Source organism: Pholcus phalangioides, unplaced genomic scaffold, assembly GCF_987345545.1.
Source record: "Pholcus phalangioides strain wild (caught in Gottingen) unplaced genomic scaffold, Ppha-v1.0 ptg000010l_1, whole genome shotgun sequence".
Taxonomy (NCBI): domain Eukaryota; kingdom Metazoa; phylum Arthropoda; class Arachnida; order Araneae; family Pholcidae; genus Pholcus; species Pholcus phalangioides.
This window is the reverse complement of record NW_028301603.1, coordinates 11,407,117-11,420,335: the sequence shown is the minus strand read 5'-3', so window position 1 is coordinate 11,420,335 and position 13,219 is coordinate 11,407,117. Positions and strand designations below refer to the sequence as shown.

At 34.7% G+C, this 13,219-nt stretch overlaps 1 protein-coding gene across 3 annotated transcripts in view; it reads left to right on the top strand.

The window, feature by feature from the left end:
• Nucleotides 1–57: 57 nt before the first annotated feature.
• LOC149080921 (transmembrane channel-like protein 7) overlaps nt 58–13,219 on the top strand; it is a 38,101-nt gene continuing 24,939 nt past the window's right edge. The window contains exons 1-7 of one of the 3 annotated variants that reach the window (XM_089237611.1): nt 58–273; nt 4,188–4,235; nt 5,941–6,003; nt 7,778–7,843; nt 8,643–8,785; nt 11,142–11,276; nt 12,681–12,971. In XM_089237611.1, the coding sequence (XP_089093737.1) occupies nt 4,199–4,235; nt 5,941–6,003; nt 7,778–7,843; nt 8,643–8,785; nt 11,142–11,276; nt 12,681–12,971 (735 nt within the window). In that variant the 5' untranslated portion in view covers nt 58–273; nt 4,188–4,198. The remainder of the gene's footprint in view (nt 274–4,187; nt 4,236–5,940; nt 6,004–7,777; nt 7,844–8,642; nt 8,786–11,141; nt 11,277–12,680; nt 12,972–13,219) is intronic. The other 2 variants (XM_089237610.1, XM_089237612.1) reach the window with 2 other exon arrangements.

Genomic DNA, 13,219 nt, shown 5'->3' with positions numbered 1-13,219 from the left:
TTAATACAAAATATAAAATTGGACCATGTGATTGTAGTTTTTTTTGGGACTTTTACCAGTGCAGTCAAGTCAAGTTTCAAATATTGGAACATGAATTTGGGATTTCAATGTATTGTTTACTTTTTTGTTTGTAATTGATACCGCACGTGTTGAAATATACCATCGTCGATTTATTCTATGTTTTTGGCTTCAAGTTGAAACTAAGATTTCGTAATTTTCTTTCCGGAAACTGTTTGTGCCACAAAACCAATGCAATTCCATTAAAATGCTAGGGTACATGATGCTTTTGTATTCATTAATTAAATTGCTATTAAAGTCAAAATGTTGTTGGGAAGTGATACATGTGATATGTGTAAAAACTTTATAAGTTCTTTAACAATTTCATTTCGAGAAAAGTTAAACTCTGTGTAATTTGATGGGTGGTCCTCAAGATTTAGAGTTAATGTGGTGACATTCTCAACGAATGCCATTCTCTCCAACCTCAATAATCACTCGCACAAACATGTTCATTCTCTCCAACCTCAATAATCACTCGCGCAAACATGTTCATTCTCGCCAATTGCTTCTTATATGTCAACACATTGAAAACAATGTTTCAAGTCACATCTGATGTAACATTTGTAAGCAAGGGTTAGCGATGTTTATTATAGCAGTATCTATATCATATGCCAAAACATGTTGTCATCACACATTGAAAATCCTACATAATGATGCTTTCAATAATGATTATCACCTATATTACAATACAGTTCATTTTGTTGCGCTGTTTATAGTGATAAAATATGCTCGGTCTATAATGTTTCTCCAGTCCCTTGAGTAGTATTATTCAAGCATTTTCACTGCATATCAATACCTTGAAATATTATAACTGGTGCCACTGTTCTGTGAATGTATTGTTTAATGCAATGAAATAAGATTTTTTGAAATCAGCTAACTTTACTTTGACCCTTCATATTCCCAGTAGCGTACCGGTATAGAATGCCGTAGAGATTTTGATACTGTTCGACGTAGAAATGACATACATTTATCGCCGTAGTTTGACAGAGAAATTTGGATTCTTTCAAAAGGGACCAATTATTGCATGAGATATTCTCCTTCGAAATGAAATGCTGTAAAAATGGGAGTTAAACTATTTTTTAGAGAAAAAAAGAGGTAAAGTCAAACCTCGTTAGTACGTCACTCGGTTAACACGCTTACTGGGTCACTTTTTTGGAAGTCCCAATTGTCCTCAGGCAGGAATTGGCACAGCTATGGCTTACTCCGTTTAACGAGTCACTCCGCTTACTAAGTCATATTTTTACTCTCCCAAGAGTGACTCATTAACGAGGTTTGACTGTACTTCAGAGTTTATTGAGTGAACACATTTTCACTATACTGTTCGATATCAGACACGTAAAAATTTCTGATCTCTTTCCGACATTTGGTATTCATTCAATGTTTCAACGTCAGACCGGTATTGGTATGATATCCTAACGACATCATTGCGCTACTGGAGTATGACATTATTAGATCCAATGCCAGTACCACTACTGCGGAAGGGAAAATGGGGATTCTGAGGTTTCGTCCCCTTTTGGTCTTTCTTTGACTCTGTATGGAATTGCATGGGCAGTTGAGACTTGACTACATCACTTCAGAAAAGTATTTTTTTTTCTTTTTAGTCTGGGTTTTCCTAGGAGCAGATTTTTCTGCACAACTTGAACCGAATAGGACCATTTTGCATCAGCAAAAGCATGTAAATTTATCATGCTGCACATTTGTCTTTCCTAGCGTTTTACATCATCTGTTCTGTCACCTGCATATCTATATGCATTTTTGCCATTTCGCACAATAAAAAACACATAGCATGATAAAGTTACACGATTCTTCTGACATGAAATAGTTCTCCACGAAATTTATCCTAACATGCAGTATAGAAAAACCTGCTTCTAAGAAACTGCTTTCTTGAATGGGGTCATTTTGCATCGGCAGAAATGTGTACCATCACACTATGCGTTTGCATTTTCTTAGCGTGGTGCATCATCTGTTCTGTTGTCTGCATATCCATGTATTTTTGCCATTTTCTACAATAAAAAGGGAGGATGGAAAGAAAACAAAAGTGGAGAAAAGATCAGCAAAGCATGTGCCCCCGGATGCATTTGACTTCTCTGGAACCAGTCTACCAATTACACCCAACGTAAAGCACTGGCATGTTGTGCTCTGTAGGAAAACAGTCATACCGCTTTTCCCATTAGTGAGTATATGGTGTGTTGCTCTGGATAGATTAACATTGCACGCAGTGCAGAAAACCTACTCCTGGCAGTGTGTGTGTATGTGTTAACCTAAAATAATTTTGAAGAGTAATTTCAAAATTTTTAGGGTTTTTTATTGGTTAGAAATAAGAAATAACTAATGAAATAAATTACCTGAAATTTGAAGGAGCATTCTCACCCCTCAACAAAATTTAGAGTGAAATTGAATTTTGATGCTCGTTGGCAAAAATTGGCTCCTGGGAAAATCCAACTTTAGGTTAACTAACTTAAGTCAGTGGTTCTCAAACTTTTGTCACTCGCAGCACCCTTGCTCAATTCATGGTTCCATCTGCGACTCCCCAGAATAGTTTAGTAGGTGTTTGCACTTATAACTGAAATGCTTCAAAACATAAATAGGTACACTAATCAATATTTCCAGCTCGCATAGCACCTTTGACAAAGAGTGATAATGCCCATAAGGAGCCACGATGCACACTCTGAGAAATGTTGGGTTGTGTGATATTCTTCGTTGAGAATTGCTCGTCAGCGATCAAACTGTCACATTTCAGTTCTGCTTCTAGAAAAAAAGATACACAATTGTCTAACATGGATGTGAGGTGGTGAATTTCATCTCGTGCATGGAAGACTCTACTTTCCCTGGTGGTGACCAAGTGCATTTTTGTTTCTAATTGATGGATCATTTTTGTTTCTTGTGTGTGTGTGTCCCCTGCACACCCAGATCTATTTTTCAAACATTTCATTTGGATAGAAAATATGTGAACATGTGTATCCTTCATTCAGAGCGAGTCTTCGAGTCAAAAATTAAACAATGAAGAAAACAGTATGAAAATAAACAAGAGGGTAACAAAAACATATGAGGTCTTTATACATCATGTCTTTCTTTTTTACATGCTTCCTACTAACCCCCTATAACTTTGTTCCAGGGAGAGATCTGCTTGCACAAACACATGCAGCATTGTTTGAATTGTCAATGCTTGTTTTTTTTGCATATGTTTTATAGAAAAATCATGCATGTTTAGCGTAACCATATTTCAGTATGATTAATCCTGGCTATTCTTGTCAAACAACCTCATCAAGACAAAGTGTAAGAAACATCTCAAAAAATATTTTTCACTAAAAGAATTTTGCATTAACTAGTAAAACAGCCGTTTGATTTTATCCAACACAAATAACAATTGCACAGCTTTTATATGAGAGGAACCAAGTGCCATTAATTCAAAACTGAGAAAAGGCTATTTAAAGTTATCTTCAATTATGAAAATAACTTTTTTGTGCATTATGATGACTTTTTTTAGGTACATATTAAGCTGTTTTACTGTTATGTATACCATTAATATTCCCCTCCCCCTCATAGCTTCATCATAGGAAAAGGCTGTTGGTTCTGTTTAAATTTCAAATTAATATTTAGCTAAAAGGAACCAAGTAAAGTTTAAATAGGTCAAATAGGATATTAACATGTCATATTTACTAACTAATATGGAAAAAATACAACTATTTAAATAAAAAGTCCCACCTCTTCCAATAGTTCAGGTGTCTGTATAACTCAAAAATATTTAAAATGATGTTTGGTTCCTTTTATATAAAAGCTATCCAATTTGTATTGTTAAGCTCGTTGCTACCACAGGAAGTCAGCATGTTGAGCTATTGCGGACCCTTCTTTAGTGAGAGATATAAAAAAGAGGCTATTTTTTTTTTTTTTTTTTTTTTTTGCTCTCTGATTGGCTATAAACTGTTCGTCGTAGTCTGATTAGTTCTTGCGTAAATAAAATGAAGATGATGGAAATGGTCAAAGATTTGTGGAAATGAAAAGAATTTTGAACTTAATTTCCTTTAGTTACATAATAATAGCTTTATTAGAAATTTGAATTTTTTTCCAATGCTCCACATTGTGTGTGTGTGTTCTTAATGATATTGTTAAAAGTAATTTTCTTTCTTCAGTTTCCACGGGTATGGAGCCCTTGTTACCAGAGCGAAATGATGATGCGTGTGAGTAAAATAGTTTTACTTACAATATTGTTTTTAACTGATTTGAATTTCTCAAGTACAGTCAAACTTCTATAGGTGGATGCTGTTGACACTTCCCCAGTTATGGAGGAGCAGATGAAGCTGGTGCCTCAGATGATGAAACAGAAGAGCATCTAATTTGCTGTTTAGCTGTTCTGTAAACATTGCACAGGGTGTCAAATTACATGCTCACCCTGGTTGACCAAGCAGTGGCGTCTTAACACATGGGGGCACACCCGGATATGTCCCCCTTGGACCTCGACAGTTTTTATTTATTGAATAAGGGTTTTACCTTTGTTTTCATCAGAATTTCAGAAAAATATTTGTTATATCGAGGAACTCGACGAATCAGACTTTGTTATACCAGTGTCTGGCTGTGTGTAAATTGATAAGTTACACAAAAAAAAACCTCTCAACAATGGCCACTAACAAAGTTTTGCAGCGCCTGATATCTATTTTGCATTGAAAACATATGAATTTAATGTGAAGATCTTGTGCACCCATTAGCAACCACAATCAATCCTGTTTATAACGTTTTCCCATTTTATGCATCTAATTTTTTCATGGTCTCAACGGTCTCATGGTCTCTAAGTAATTCTGATTAAGATTTCCTGTTTAAAGCATTTTCCCACCACCTACAACTTTTTTTCATGACGCTTTTTTGAAAAACATTATAAGCGGGATCCACTGTACTTTGGGGTGGGGGGGAATCGTTGACTGCATTTTGGAAATCACTAACATAGCAGGAGGGGTGGCTCTAGGGTTATGGAACCTGTGCAGCTGCACAAGGCATGGTACAGGAAAGATGTCAAATTGATGGTAAAAGGGAGAAATAATTGCAGAAAAAATATTTAAAAAATGTTTTGTCTGTGGAATTTAAACTATTGATGTATTAGATTCAATGATTGGTAGAGAAAACTGTAACATATTTGATGCATTTCATCTAGCTGGGAGCTGTCATGGTCATTTTTATTAATGCTCCTTATACAGCATAGGGAAACAATATCTTGCACAAATGGAAATATTGTCTCAGAGAACGAGTTCGTTCAGTTCAAATTGTCTGTCAAAATTGTCCAATTGAGGAATATTCATTTTATGATATTTATCATTTTTCTTTTATTTTCATGTCTGAAAAGCATAAACATATCCGGCCTTCCCGCCTCCAACAGTTCTGAGCCCTCCCATTACTTCCAATAACTTAACACCTATTTCCAAAAGTAATTTGTTATTCGAAAATCCTTGTTGCTGTTAACCTTAATGTTATTCCAATGGGATATGATTCATTCCAAGAAAATGTGGTCATTGTTCAGAAGTGACCATTGTATAAGGATTTACAATATTTCCCAGAGAGGTTGGTTCCCTAGAATATATTGCATTGCCTTTGGGAACATAATGCTCATAAGATGGCTCTGTGACCAAGTACCCAGTTGCAGTTCTGACTGTTAGGACTGAAAAAAAAAAACACTTTAGAGCTTTATCCACTCATACTTTTGTGAAAGCGGCAGTAAGAATAAAGACAACAGTAATAGATATCAAATGTGTTTTTATAGCATGCATTTGCCTGAAATGTTGATGATAAACTCACAGAGTATTAATTTATGTAATTGTAGAGTTTACTAGTTTTTTTTATACAAAATTTGATCTATGATACAATTTCCAAAGATATTTTTTCTTTGTTATCTACTAGCTGCAGTGGAAAACCTTGCATCTGTATCGTCTACATTAAATAAAGTATTGCAGATAGCTGTGGGTATGTATAGGCATATAACTATTTTTATCAAAGTAAGAATAACCATGTATATATGTTTGAGTCAATTTCATCTCTCAACTCATGAAAAAAAAATTTTCAAAAAAATTTCCAGTAAATAAGCCCCATCCAGAAAAATGAGTGGGGGAACATATTAGTTTCGTAGAGCAATGCCACAGTTGTAATAAGTAAGCAGAATGTAATTTGCATTGAAGAACTAAAAAAAAGCAAAATATAGAAAATTAAATTTTATTGTATTTTCTTTTGTATGTTTATCTTGCTTTCAGTTTTCATTGAGAATTTTATAATACAATAGGCTCTCACTAATCTGGTACGTATCAGACCGTGGTGTGCTGGATTATGAAAATCACTGGATCACTGGAAGTCGATTGAAAAGCCCATTTAAATAATATATACTTATACGCATGGACATGCAGTGATGTTTTCCTCCTCTATGCTCAAAGAAAACCCACCTAAAAAACACTGGATTACTGGATTGGTCAGATTATCAAGAGTCTACTGTATTATTGAATAAACAGACATTATATCCTGGATAAAAAATGTTCATTAAAATTCATTTCAATCCCTAGAAGTTACAATGCTAGAAAAAAATCATTCTTGTGTGGATAGGCTGTAGAAGAATTGGCCATTGGAGCTAAAAACTAACATTAAAAAAGCATATTAGTCATAGCATAGATATGTGCGGCAGAACCCTGATTTTTAACAATTTCTGCTATTTAAACTCTCATCATAAACAATCACCTTCATACATGGCCAGAACTGGATCAGGTGGAATTAGCTCATGCCCTGGATGACAGTCATTGGAGGACAGTCAATTTTATGTGGGGGCGGGGCAGGAAAATAGAGACAAAAATAGCTATTCTTTATTGTAGCTTTAAATGTAGAGGGAGAGGGAGCAGCAAAATCTTGTTTGCACCCCTGACAAAAAGCATAGTTGCTACCCTGTCTTTATCTCCAGTCGGAAAAATTTGGAAAGTAAAGTGTTGCAGACTCACAAATGCAACCTATACAACAGCGCAGACTATATACCAAAGTCTTTGACTTTTTTTTTTCTTTCTGGCTATACTCATGAAATAACGGTATGTTTAATATGACAGTGCTACCTTAGTACTCTCTTTCTCTCATCCATTATTTTCCGTATAAATTTTGACTTATAGTGTTGGAATCGTTACAAGCACATGACACATCCAGTGAGTGATTAAAGTCCTCAGATGGTATTTATTTAAATAATTTATTTAAATAAGACCAGTTAAATTTGATGAGTTCTGAAATGGTAGAGCATTGATTGAAGTCTGACTATACTAGATGATACAGTATTATATAATGGAAGAATAATTTCGTATTTTGTTGTGGTGAAAGAGAGTATCAATCACTAGTATAGAAGCGTCTTCAAAGGTGAAATAAGAAATTTAAAAAAACAGTCCTTCAAAATTGATAATTTTGTTCCTTTGAATCCATATCAAACAAAATAGTCTTGGTCTTACATATTTGTCTAATGAAGCTTTGCCTGAAGGGAAATGTTTCAAGTATTCATGTGTTCTATGGGCCTAAGCAGGAGAGCATCTCTATGAAGCAAGACCTGTCAGAATTATAAGGAAACATTTCATTATTTAGCATTTCATTTCAGAAATACATTTTTTTCATGGATAATATTTTTCTTTACATCTTGTTTTGGTTTTTTTTTTTCTTTTTTTTCTTCTTCTCTGGTCGATATGTTACTTTTATTCTGTAATGAATGCTTCTTTGTTCTGATTAGCTTGCAGTGAGATGGAAACACATATCAGAAAAGAAACAATTAAAGAGCTCCCAAGTCACAATTTTGGTATGAAATTTTTATCATCCATCTCATTCAAATATTTGTGTATGAAACCCGCCACTACTACTCATTCCTTACTACTGCTACTTAACTGTACCTTTAGGGTTAAGTAATAGTACCTACAAAATTGTTTAGAAAATGAATAGTCAAATGTTTTCATGATCAATAGACTAACATAATCATTAAGGTTTTTTTTTTTGTCTAATTGCATTTATGCATTTTGGTAACAGAAGGTGCTGGTTAGATCAATCAATCGTTATAGTTTCGTTTACATTGGCAAGATTGTCATGCAAAGGTGTTTTTTTCTTAATATTGAACCCACTTGACAATGACGGTACAAAAAAATGTACTACCATTGTTTTTATGGGGAGGGAGAATGTTGTCTTCTAATTCCAGATATGACTTCAGTGAAGTGAAAAAACCTTCTAACATTCTCCTTCATGAAACTAATAATAATAGAACCTCATTGCAACAGACAAGGGACCTTTTTTGTGAAGGTCTGTTTTATAAAAAATTATTCTAACAGGGGTGTAATGCAACAAGGTGTGCATTAATGAAAGTAAAGTAGAAAGGTATAAGAATAGTTTATTATACATCATATAAAAAACAGCCTTCAACACTGTATGTAGGTATAGACAATGTTAATTCTCATTTTAATGGCGGACAAGCGGTATGAGTCATGCAGCATTATAAGAGATTCTACTGTACTTAGATTTTGATTCATCTCATTTAATGTTTTCCAAGTTTTTAATTTTCCTGTATCACTGTATTCTGCGTATTAATGAATTTTCATTGCAATTTGTAGATGCAGTAAATATAAGAAAAGACCCGATGTGCTCAGCAAGGAAAGAAAAGAAATATTCCATTGAAGTCCTCAAATTAAACAAAGAATCAAATAGAAACCTCCGGCGTCGTTTAACGCACGATGATGTTGAGCATATTGCAGAAGTAAGTCAATATTTTTATATCTCATCTACTTTATATTTTTTTTTTATTTGATTAATCGTCTCGTCAAAATATAAAAAAATACTTTTTTAATTTGTAATCAACATATTCCCCCCCTCTGAGATGTAATTCATGTATGATGAAAATAAATTTTACAATTAAACTGGCAGTGACAAAAAAAAATTTGAAAAAAGGGAAGTTACTTGGGTGGGTTATTATTTATCTCAATGTGCGCATTAAACTACATATTAATAGAATTAATAATATAATCATAATTATTACATATCAATGGAAACCATCTTAAAATTTCAAATATACTCTATCTAATCACAAGTATTCTGGCACTTTAATGTTTCAAGTTACAATCAGAAATTCATAACGGGGGGGGGGGGGGGGGGGCTCCACTTTTCTCTGTGATCGAAAATTACATTTTTTTAAAAGAAAGTCATTCTGGCAAAAGAGCTTGAAATAGTTCTGGCAGTTTTGATTTTGACGATTGTGGCTTGGCTTGGAGTGCAGGCGTTCCAGTTTATCCCATACAGAATCTGATTTAGACCAGGACTTAGAGCAGCTGCATATGCCCACTGCCATAAATTGCACACTCAATCATTGGAACCCTCAGTTTCTTTCCACGTGACACATTATCATGAATGTCATTCGAACTCACATTATACAGGTAAACATGTTGATTTTTTTTTATTTCATTCAGTCTTAGAATTATGTTTGTCCACTATTTATGATGTGTTTGAAACTTGAAACACTTCATCCATGTTTGTAAACCTCAATGGTACAAAGATTTGATTTAAATAAATTGATGGTGTTGCTTTGTAAATTTTTTGCACTTCGAGGGAGGGGAATAAATGTTTAATCTCCCACAGCCACTATAGACCAACCATTCATGAACATTCGCTGAGGAATTTTGCAGAGTTTTCAACAGCGCTGCCTTTGCCTGTTTATAAATGGTCATACAGAGCTACAATTATGTGTGTGAAGGTGGGCTCTCAATTCACGCTCCTTGAGCATAGATTAGTCTTTTTTTGTGATGAAAACTATCCTCCCTAAGAAAATCCTGTGGGCTACTGCAGAGCTGCATTAAATGCTGCTTAGTCTTTGTGATATCATTTGCCAAAATATTTACTTATTTCAAGTAATTAAGTTTTTCTCAGCACAGCCATTATATCCTCTCGGACTTCTGAATGTTTTAACTGATTAAAAATGGAAAGATATATATGGAAAGAGGAAATACTACATGGCGGGGTTTAATAAATTTCTTTTGATTCAAAGTATTTTTTGATGGTAATCACTCAAACTTCTCCAAAAGAATTTTTTTGTGTTTCCCTCTCTCCCTCCCTCTTTTTAATCCACCAGTGTGTGCATCTCCCCCAAAGTAAATCCTAGGTGTGTCTCCTGATATGGCAAAGTGGCACCACCAAAACATGTTTGAACAATTTTTATTATTCACAGTGGATCACAGACAACAAAAAAAATTTATTTTTGCTATAATTTTTATGGTTTCACTACTGTGAGTCATTTTTTATGCCCATTTGGTATTATTCATTCACTCATTTTCAAAGAGGTCTCTTCACGTTCTCCTAAAGTCATTCTTCCACTTTTTCGAGGCTTAGTTCGTCCTGGACTGGAGTATGCTGTAATGTTTTGGAGACCATACTTACAGAGGGACATAGACTTGGTTGAAGGGGTGCAGAGAAGAGCTACGTGTGTCCTTATTGGCACACAGGGCTTGGGTTATGAAGAGAGACTTCATTTTTTGAATATGTTTACATTGGATGAACACAGGTGTCAAGGGGATATGATCGAAGTGTTCAAAATTTTCAATGGGATGGATAGGATGGACCATGAACTTTTAGTACACCGCCAATCGACTGCTTTTACAAGGGGACACCAGTATCAATTAGTGAGGGACAATGCAAGGCTATGGTGTCGCAGGGAATTTTTCTCTAATAGGCTTGTTAATAAATGGAATAGCTTACCCCCGGAGGTAGTAAATTGTAACACAATTGACACGTTTAAAAAGAAATATGATAAACATGTTGGGGTAATCGAGAAGCTATCCATACTTAAGACAACCCTAGGAATAAGACAACCATAAGTATTCTTTACGGGCATTGTATAATATTTTATCATGTGTATATATTGTTTACAATTTTTTGTTAATTGCATTTTTAATTGGGTTGCTATATTTTTGAAATATATGGCATCGATATTTTTATGGGTATCTTTTTCTCAGCCACCTCGTTGGGCATTTTGCCTGTTGTGGCGTTGTATTTGTATTTGTATTATTAATTTGAAGGTGTATTTTCAAAATTTTCTTTTAATTTGCTCTCCTTTCTTTACGAAGGTGATGTTGCATTCAAAATTAGAAATTCGAGACTTGTATGCTCCATTAGATGTTAAGAAACAAATAGCTAGGGTAGTTCGCGAGAGATTATTGGAAGAAGAGAGGGAGGTTGGAACAGCCAACAAGTTATTTCACGTAAGTTTTTCCAAACTATAATTTTGTGATTTGCTTTTTTAGCTGTCATTGGTGCATCTCACTTTGAATATTGTTTCAAGAGTTTTTGATATAAACGTTAATTTCTCTGGTCATCAAATTTGAAGGAACATTTCCTTCCAGGGCCGCAACTAAGGGAGAGCAGGTGGGTCTGGTGCCCTTGGCGGTAGACCCGAGGGGGCACAAATTTCATTCTGAAACCTCTCCTTCAACATTACAAGGGGGCGTCAAAATGGACGCTTGCCCCAGGTGACGAAACATCTAGGTTGTGGCCCTGTTTCCTGCTATCAGTATCTCAGAGAGGATGATCCAGTATTGTGAATATTTCTTTGTGAAATTGCTTGTAGCATCTATATAGAAAATTATTTCCCATGAATGGAACCATTTCTTCTAAACAGTGATCAGTGTTCTATCCATATAAAAAGCTACATCGCATGACATTCCACTTCTGTCAACCTTTGTATCTTTTCTTTTGAGTTTTGCCGATAATGAATGGCTTCTCGCAGCTGCAAACTACTTGGAGTTTATGATTATGGAAAGTGGAAGCTATTGCTAAAACAAAAATTATTGCTCTAGGTCTAAATGAGATGTCATCTGGTGTTGCAAACTTTCCTACTGCTTCTCTTTGCATGAGCTTAATGGCTGGGATACACAATTGTAAGAGGAAAATGTAACTGTCATGAGAATTGACAGGTTCTGGTTTCAAACAATTTTTATTTAAAAGAACGTGTAAGAATCAAATTGTGTATTATGAGTTGTGCTGAAGCAGTGAATTGAAATAGGAGTAAAGCTGTTCATATTCAATGCTGTTTCATATCGTTTCTCCTATTCAAATGCATTCATTTCAAATCCAAATAAAATACTACTTGAATTTTTTAACCGGTCATCTGAATATTTTCTCATTGTTTTTAGTTTTTTGTGTAAATTGCTTTTATTTTGGGTTACTGTAGGCTTATTCTAGAGATATGGGTATTCTTTTTGTTGTTTTTTTTGTTACCTGGTTTGGTATTTTACCTGTTGAGGCCCTGTAATTTGTATTTAAATTCTTGAAGCCGAACATGTGGTGGGTTTTCCTTCTTTGTTCTTTGAAAATTTAACTTCTACAAATTTGTTCTTAAACAGAATTTTTCTTCATGAATACATCTAAATTGCATTTCGATATGACCCTCAGCTCTACATGAAACATTCATTGTTATCCTCCTCACCCTGAGGATGAATATATTCTGACAATGCCTATAAACGATGTCAAATAGACAAAAAATCTGCTTGCCGGCTATCACCATTGAAGCAATCAGCCATGACACAAATGCTCATTATGCCCAGGTGACTGGTTAAAATTTAATCAATAAATGAAAAAAAATTAATTTCTGAACTTTATTCCAACAGATCTTGACAACCATAAAAGACTCCTGGATGAAGTTTCAGCATATGTGTGATTTATGGCATGATGCCATCAAGAAGATCCATGGAAATTATGGATCAGAGGTTCTGATATACTTCACGTTTCTGCGCTACTTAGTCTTGATGAACATCCTCAGTATTGTCATTGTTTTGCTGTTCATTGTGGGCCCCGAATTATGGAACTTTCATCATGATGACAGAGACCACATAGACCCTGAAGGTCATAGAAAGCCTGGCAATGTTTCATTTGGACTAAAAGATCTATTGTCAGGCTCTGTAAGTAACAAAAACCATGTGCTTTACTCTCTTCTTTTTTTTTCGGTTAAAATTTTCAAAAGTAAGCATGTCCGATCGGGTAGGGCCTCAGAAAAATCTCTCTTGTCCAGGGCCCAATATGCTCTTAAGACGGCACTGTATATAGATGGACAATTGTGATTCCATTCACAAAATTTTTTGACCTGTGATTTTTTCTATGAAGAGTTTCCCTGTTAAGAATAATTTTGAATCAGATAGAAGCATATTCT